Source organism: Mizuhopecten yessoensis, unplaced genomic scaffold (genome assembly GCF_002113885.1).
Source record: "Mizuhopecten yessoensis strain PY_sf001 unplaced genomic scaffold, ASM211388v2 scaffold11073, whole genome shotgun sequence".
Taxonomy (NCBI): Eukaryota; Metazoa; Mollusca; class Bivalvia; order Pectinida; family Pectinidae; genus Mizuhopecten; species Mizuhopecten yessoensis.
Window position 1 is genome coordinate 886050 of NW_018408866.1, and position 9050 is coordinate 895099.

General features: G+C 34.1%; 2 protein-coding genes across 5 annotated transcripts in view; one reads left to right on the forward strand and one right to left on the reverse strand.

Moving 5' to 3' along the window:
- Window positions 1-4136, forward strand: part of LOC110465386 (PHD finger protein 24-like) — a 40268-nt gene extending 36132 nt beyond the window's left edge. The window contains exon 7 of the mRNA XM_021521159.1: window positions 1628-4136. Within this exon, the coding sequence (XP_021376834.1) occupies window positions 1628-1784 (157 nt within the window). The 3' untranslated portion in view covers window positions 1785-4136. The remainder of the gene's footprint in view (window positions 1-1627) is intronic.
- The window catches only part of LOC110465387 (spermatogenesis-associated serine-rich protein 1-like), a 64611-nt gene extending 59080 nt beyond the window's left edge, over window positions 1-5531 (reverse strand). The window contains exon 1 of one of the 4 annotated variants that reach the window (XM_021521160.1): window positions 5156-5531. In XM_021521160.1, coding sequence (XP_021376835.1) covers window positions 5156-5213 — 58 coding nt within the window. In that variant the 5' untranslated portion in view covers window positions 5214-5531. The remainder of the gene's footprint in view (window positions 1-5155) is intronic. The other 3 variants (XM_021521164.1, XM_021521165.1, XM_021521161.1) reach the window with 3 other exon arrangements.
- Between the last annotated feature and the right edge of the window lie 3519 nt (window positions 5532-9050).

The following is a 9050-nucleotide window of genomic DNA, read 5'->3' on the forward strand; positions in this document are numbered from 1 at the left end:
TTGTTTTGTAGCACTATAGTGACGAAGTTGTGGTAGAGAAAATCCAACAGGGCTAGTAGGTGCTACTATATACTACAAGTTATGTTAGTGTTGAGACAGTAGAGATGGTAGAGAGTATTAAATTCTAGTAGTATTAGTATCAGTGTACAGGTTTCACGTTCTGTAGCACTGATTTGTAATATGATCACGTAAACACTAGAAATAAAAAGCTGTGTAGATGTAAGGGATGTGTTCTTCATTACTTTTAGTATCAATAATACAGATATATAAGAGGTATCTAATTATGCAGCACTGATTTGAAATAGTAGAAATAACAAGTTACATATTACTGTAGGTGTTAATACAACAGAGATGGTAAGTCTAGTTCTGTAAAATTGTAAGTGTTAATACAGCAGAGATGGTAGGATTAGTTCTGTAAAATTGTAAGTGTTAATACAGCAGAGATGGTAAGATAAGATCTGTAGAATTGTAAGTGTTAATACAGCAGAGATGGTAGGGTTAGTTCTGTAGGATTGTAAGTGTTAATACAGCAGAGATGGTAAGTCTAGTTCTGTAGAATTGTAAGTGTTAATACAGGAGAGATGGTAGGGTTATTTCTGTAGAATTGTAAGTGTTAATACAGGAGATATCCTAGTGTTAGGTCTGTATTAACTGTAAGTGTTATTACAGCAGAGATGGTAGGGTTAGTTCTGTATTAACTGTTAGTGTTAATACAGCAGAGATGGTAAGTCTAGTTCTGTAGAATTGTAAGTGTTAATACAGCAGAGATGGTTGGGTTAGTTCTGTAGAATTGTAAGTGGTATTACAGCAGAGATGGTAGGGTTAGTTATGTAGAATTGTAAGTGTTAGTACAGGAGATATCCTAGGGTTAGGTCTGTATTAACTGTAAGTGTTATTACAACATAGATGGAAGGGATTAGTTCTGTAGAATTGTAAGTGTCAATACAGGAGTAATTGTTAGTGATGAAGATATTGTAGAGATATATACATAAACTACTGTATGATAGAATTAAGATAGTAGAAACTGCAGAGGTTACTAGTTATGTAGCTTTGGTAGTGATTAAGGCTCAAAATCTGATATAAACTCCAAAAATATTAAATCTGATAGAATTTGTTTTTCTGACCCTATGCAATTTTGATTGAAGATTTTTTTTTTTTTATTTATTTAATAATCGAAGCAACAAACGGATAATAACCTATACTATAGACATGGTGTAAAATACCACTGATGTTGTTTGTGTAGTATATTTATTGTTTCTTGTTCCCCATTTGTTTGTGTGGCGGGGGTATATATTCAAATATGTAAATTGGTTTTATTAACATGGTCATGCTGAAGGTATAGATATAGGATATTTATTTATATGGATTATGTATCACTTTGCGCACGTTATAATAACCACTGTTTGCATTTAATGCGATGGTACAATCAACGTGCGTTTTTTAATTAAAAAGGTTAAATTTATTAGTTTCATTTTTCAAAGTCAACCCTCTATAAATGACACAAAGCATTCCAAGAAACAATCTGATATTCTTCTATTTTTTGTGTATGAATTGTAATCAAATGCACAGTAAAATGATTTGGAAAAACAACTGGCATAAAGATACTAAAACCTGTTTTCTTTTTCAGGAAAGTGAATTGGAATGAGTTCCTGCGCGAGTTATCAATATATATAATAGCTGCCAGGCCCAATCTGTCGCCAGTTCCGATGGAGAGTTCAGATTGGACGAAGGATGTAGTGGTTTCTACAGAAACAGATTGTGATATTAAACGGACGTCTCTGTAACCTTGCCCACCCGCATATTGTATAAATAGGTATCACATAACACAAGGTTCCTGGAGCAGTGGAATGATATTTAGACAAAAAGCGCTGAAACCGTATGTAAACATCTCATCGCAAACAGCTCCTTTAACAGATTTGTCATCCGTTAAGAAAACATAAACCATTTACTTATTCCAAGTTGTAACTGAGGAGTGGCTTTGAATGATCGATTACATAGAATGACAGCTAATCTGTGATATTGAGTGAAGGCAATCGAAGGATGGATATCATAGACATCTTCCAGTAGTATTAGCATTGGATACACTGGTACATTGTGTTCTTAATTACCAGGGCAAACGACACCCTCATCATCATCATCATCATCATCATCATCGAAATGTGTTCGTCTAGCTTGTGATGTCAGAAAAGATTTTTTATGTTCACTTAATGTCATATGATATTTATGATTCCTAGAAACAATGTTAATAGTTCCGAGGACAGCGACACAGTCGAAGGTATTAGTTTACAGATTCGGATCCGATTAACCCTACAGTTCAACAACCTTGCGCAGCCCGACTTAAAGCATCGACTCACACGGAGAAAATCCACATCGTATTGACAAACATATTCGATCTTAAAATACGTATTTAGCAAACATCAAATATATTGCAGGAAACATCTGCAAAGCAAACACGAGAGAAATCCTTTTAAAGCTAGATTTATAATCTCCGTTATGTATGTGGTTCACGGTACGTTTTTATTATCCTTTGTTTTACCAATGCATTGTAGTTCCGGGTTTGGTTACCAAGGCATTAGCTACTTGTGACTGACATTGCTGAAAGAAAAGTTAGTTTAGTCGAGGACTTACATATTTTAGTTCCGGATTTGATGTACAAAGACATTTACAATCAATGAACATCGCATTGGTTAGCTGCTTTTGATTTACTTTGCTGAATAGAAAGTCCATTAAGATCAGTTAGTATTGAAGACCAATACATTGTAGTTTTGGGTTAGATAATGCCGGTCTACTAATCTAATAACAGCCGCAGTACTGACTCCTATGTTATGTACCGATAACGGTGATCTCCATTACAGGAACGTTTCACATTGATGGAGGACGTTAATGGCTTCTCGATGGATATCAAAGCTATTTCACGAGTATGGTATGCTATTTCATCTCCTATTCTGCCGTTTGCTGACCAATACATTGTAGTTTTGGGTTAGATAATGCCGGTCTACTTATCTAATAACAGCCGCAGTACTGACTCCTATGTTATGTACCGATAACGGTGATCTCCATTACAGGAACGTTTCACACTGATGGAGGACGTTAATGGCTTCTCGATGGATATCAAAGCTATTTCACGAGTATGGTATGCTATTTCATCTCCTATTCTGCCGTTTGCTGCTTTTATCTGTTAGGATTTCCAAACAGAAATAGTGTATTTCTGTAAATACCATAATGCATGTAATAAAACAACCTCTTATTTTGCCGTCGTTTCGTCTAAACTTGAAACTGAAAATCTGCGCAGTGAATAGAAAGTACTGTTTTGGACAATACTTAAAGTGATATCTACACATGTGAAGATACAATTTCATCAAATATATATAATATTTCATACATCTTCACTGTAGTGCAATTGTTAACTGCAGTAAAGATATAAGATCCTGATAGCTCACTAGTAAAAACGTAATAAATCTACGTACAGGGATTCAGTTGATTGGAATTGTCTATCATTGCTACCATTGTTTGGTCTTCTCGTTATATTGGTTGTTGTTTATCATTCCAACAACAGTAGGAATTTCTTTTCCTCTGCTCATAAACCTCTTATTGACCAACTGCTGGATTTTTACTTATTCGTCTTTAACATTTTTATGAATTATATGTCTAAATAGTGTTTATCTGCATGCATATTTGAAATTTTTAGCATATTTTATGCCATCAAGTATGTACATTTTGTATATTCCCTTCCGTCAGATATACACACATTCCCTGACTATATGACTAGTACTGTTGAGACGCGTTAATATGACCAAGTCTCGGATATTCGTTAATATAAGATAAATTGTTACATTATTTCGAAATCGGGTCCAGACGACCCAACAACTTTACAGTGTGATGTATCGGTACGTCTTTAATTTTTGTGTAATTGGATATGATGTTTTCGAAAACAAAAATATTTATACACACGCATTTTACTTGTTGGTAGTTTTTTTTCATATAATATTTCTTTTGCTGCAAATATATATGGAATTACAGTAATACAAGTGGTACTATATTATCACTAATTTATCTACAAAACTTGATTTGTATTCTTCATTTCATATCTTAGCGTCTAGTCTGTGATTTCCCTTTCAAAATAAAATGCAATTTTACAGAACTTATAAATGTGTAGATTTTTCTATTACATTTTACAAAGCGTAATTGTGCGGTTTCTCGTATACACAACTTTGAATACATTTCTGAACTAGTGGCCGATATATCTGAATGGAGGGCTTAAATCCTTATAAGCAAGCCGGCTAACCTAAAATATAGTTTCATGATTTTATGCATAGGACGAATTAATTAAGTATAGAGGAAATACGCACTCGGTGTCACCAGTGCTATCATCGTTCGTGACTAAAAGACCATCAGAGCTATAAGAAGGGAGATAAATCGCACAAAAAATTATACTTGACTAGATGGCTAAACATGTACAAATAGAAAAAAAAGTTTGTACACGTCTTAAAACTATATAACCCTAGCTATGGTATGGAATCGTACGTGTGCGTATTGTTCTTGATGTTGAAGTCACACTCATACATGCAATATGGTTTCTGGTCGAGCACGTGACATACAAGTACTGATGTTTAAAGACTTTAGACATGTATTTGTGATATGGTACTTACGATCATAATGTCTGCTTTATTAGTCTGTTTGATTGATTAACCAACAATTCGTTGAACCCACATACTTATTGAATGCCGTATCGTATACTTTCTAAAATTATCAATGCTAATCAATTACTGAAAATAACGCTACACATTGATATTAACAATATTAATCCATCTTTGATATGGATGCCATCGGAGTTTTATCAATCTTACAATCATCGTATGCAAGGTTGGACAGACACTCGCATTTTTATATTTTGCCAAAGAGTTATTGAATTGCGGTTTTGTTCATATTTCGGTATTCTGTTGTTTTTGATGGATATAAGGTGTGTATGTGTATGTAGCTAAACTACTTAAATGTGTACATGTATGATTGTTAATTTATCGCTAAGAGAGTTACTTCCCTAAGTATAAGCTATAAACACATTAACATAAAACTACCTTGGTTTGTCCCATACGTACAATCACAGTAAAGCTTAAGGTAATATCATTCTATCATGTTTCAAAATAGTCATACTTACGGAAACACTCTAAGTCCGCTTGTGTCCTTGGATACCGGAATGGAGCTACATGTATCATGATTGTTTTTTACTTGGGTGGTATCCTCGGAAAGTGACCGGTACAACAGGAAGTGGTGGATATGGTCAGTCAATCCCAAACTAAATGTAACTGTCTATACACTCTAACACACTGGATGGGTGTAGAATTAAACAATGGCGTGATATGTGTAACACGAACTGTACGTGGAAACGCCATAATCACAATGATGTCCTTCGACTGGAACGGGAGATCTATGATACGATTCGTGTTAAGTAACCCAGTCGAAACCCTAGTCAAACAGTCAGCGGACTGACGATCCACATGGCACATGTTTGAATTATCTTTGATCATAATGGATATCCTGTTCTGTCCAACATGATGTGTCATTTTGTGTTAGGTATTGATAGCTTCCTTATACGTCCAAGCTTTTTGTCTTGTTATCTAATCTCAAACCTTGAACTTCACCTAAAGGAAGATTGTCGATACCATGTGTGCAAGTGCGACGATTTAACTTATATAAACCTAATTAGTATAAGAAAATCCACGTCAAGTTTTGAAACAAAAATAAGATAAGACTTAAAACCATAGTTTTATATTTAGGTAAGCTAACAGTTCTTCATCACCAAGATACTGTCTTTTGTTGTCAGGACGACAATGACAGGTAACACCTATATGCTGACATTGAGTTTGTCACATACATTTTCTCATTGTACATTTTTCCTCGTCGCATTACTCACTACAAAGAAAGTGTTTCAATTTATTTGACATCAACAAATATAATGCTTTTGTATAATTGTAATGCAAGACATCGTATGACCTTTATACGTACCAATTGTTTGAGCTCACAATAACAGGCGTCCATGTTACTTCTTACTCGGCTGTTACAATTCATATAAGTGTCATATGTATATATGTATTTACATATACACATTTCTATGCCTAATTGCAGCTTCACCAATCATAATACAAATAGTTTTGGGTTACCTCCCTTCAGGTGATTTAATTAACAATATTTTCGAAATCTATTTAAGATGAAAGTTTCTTTTATTTATAGTTTATTTAATAAGGCCTGAAACAATTAGGATCAGATCTGAAACAATACTTTGTGATGTAAATCTTTAAAAGGGAAACAACTCGTCTGATATTGACAAACTATGTAGTCAACACACAGATGTACAGCGTCCTTATTTTTTTTATTTTTAATCATACCATATGTTTTTAATGCATTAAGACAAACTTGTGCGCGACAACAGCGCGTCGAATGGTTGATATTAGACAACCTGCTCACATATACAGTCATGTAGAAAATATTTAGAGATACATGTATCGGTTTATACAAACGTTGTAATCGGTTGTCGTTGTTATCTAAACGTAATAGAAAAGACACTACACAACAACAACATAAAGGGCGGCGATATGAAATCAAAATAAAAAAGCTAGAAGACGTCCAAACAATAGGAAATATTATAATACAGTAACACTCACAAAAATATCCGGATGAGAAACAAGGTGATCCGTATACGACACTCGTCATGATTTGTGTTTTCTGATGCAGGATGGCATGTCGATTCCCAACGATCTAAGATGCTGATTACAAGTCATCCATTAGTGATGACGAACACAAAATCGTATTGAAACACAAAAAATGACCATGGAATCATGCGTACCTGTTTCAGATAAAAGTAGATGTATTTACATATCAATATAAGTTTTATGAGTTTTAACAAGAGAAATACCACAAAGATTTGTCCACTTTTAACTCAACAGCTTATCAAGTCATATCGTTTTTACATCATCTATATACATGTAACAGCGATTCTGATTGGGTTATATTGATCACATGACGGGGGTAATAAAACATCGTTTCCCTTAAGCGCTCGAGTTTTCCTGGTCATAATTCAATTATTTGGTGTCTCTCTAGAAAAAAATCAGCTACAGCATGGAACTGTTCCTGAGTTCCGAGTAACTAAAGTAGATAACGACGAGGACGCGAAACTCTGGTCAGCTTTAGTATAATGCTATTGTGCTATATCTGTAGTAGGGAAGCATGTTACTTTATTTCCTCGAGATAAATCATGTCCATTAGGGCGAAGCCTGAGTGGAATATTCTTAATAGAGGGGTAACAAAGAATCGTGTTTCCCTACTTCAATGATAGCAAATTTTCAGTTACGGTATACAACTCTCGTTATCATTTTGAACAACGCAGATCTATTCGGTGTTGTTGTGGTGAAATAATTGTGAAATCGGTAAAATGTAACCCAATGGTATAATTTAAACTACCTACTTAATTAAGAAAGATAGCCTACCTACACCAATGGAACTAAACTTAACTTCATAACAATTGAAATAACCCATTCATTTATATAACCTACTAACCTCATTTAAAACAACCTTCAAACACCAGTTTTTTTTCCTCTTTATTTATTGTATAGAGAAATAGTATCATATAGACATTAGCGGTATTGAGCTTCGTACATCAACATAACAGATCGATTTGAGACTGTGATACTAATTGCAGTTATCCAAAATACAGGTTAATATTCACTTTAACACATTGAAATCGACAATAGCTACCAGTATGACGTTTTGAAATTCATCGGCTTTGGTTGACACGTCAAGTTGATAGAATATCGAACAGGATAACTGTATTTAATATAAAATAACACCCGCCATTAATTTTCTAGTCACACTGATTTTCAATAACTAAATACCCTAATCATTTTTATTCTAAGCAACCATGTCAGCAATAAACACAAAGAGCACACTTATCTTATTAATACTTTTCTTTCAGTCAAGTATGTCACATCAATTGCTTATTTTCCCATTCATTGTGTTCTGGCATACTTAAATGTAACGAGTTGTAAGATACTGGTATTAGGACCATTGTAATCATCCCAAATAGGCCGACACTCACAAAGGCTTGATAGTACTTTCTTTGACCATTCATGTGTATTGCGTTTGAAAGACCACATTTCTATGTCGCTTGCATGCGTAAGATATTTATTTTGGAAAGGAATGTGGAGAAGTATAAGAAATAGAAAGGTTTATTACCTCCCGTGAATATAATGATTGATGTCTTTTGTTTTGTAGATAAGTTTTTATTGAATAATATTTAACATCTGAAATAAAAAGACGTATATGACAAGCGAACAGAGGTATCGCCACACAGACAACGCTAAACAGATATTATTATTCTTTATCTTGTCTGGTTGGGACACATCTGCCAATAATTATCTGTGGATTTTTAAGCCAAGCCATGTATGTATACATTTTGTCAATAAACATGATACACGTCAAATCGATATAAGTGCTAACTAAGCAAGTTGCTACCTTGCACGGAATCCTAAACATTTTCTCAAATATTTCAGATATCTTAATCGAAAATATTGGTTTTCGGATGGTTTTCAATCTTATTTTAAAAACTGATATCTTTGTCGCTTGCCAATACCACACTACCAAATCCGTTATTGATAGCTAATACACGTTATGACTGTGGGTTTCATTTACACCTTGAACATTTATCTGCATAAAATGATAAACAGAAATGTGTAATGTTGTCTTCTACGAATAGGACACTTCTATTTAGCAGAGGTCTGAACCATATTGTTACTGGCCTAATAATGTATTGTCTGCTTCATTGAAAATGACAAGGAAAACGGAATAAAGCTTCACATTCATTAGGCCTTGGTCTATATACCGACTTACGTTCGGTGTACATGTATACATGTACAAGGTTAAACTGAATGTGAGCATTGTTGACAGTTATGTTTACAATGAGCACAACAATGTAACAGCCTAGAACATATCTTACTATTAAGGTTCTTGTTAGATATTTTTAGTAAGCTAATGCATATTTCGAAATTGACACACTCCAT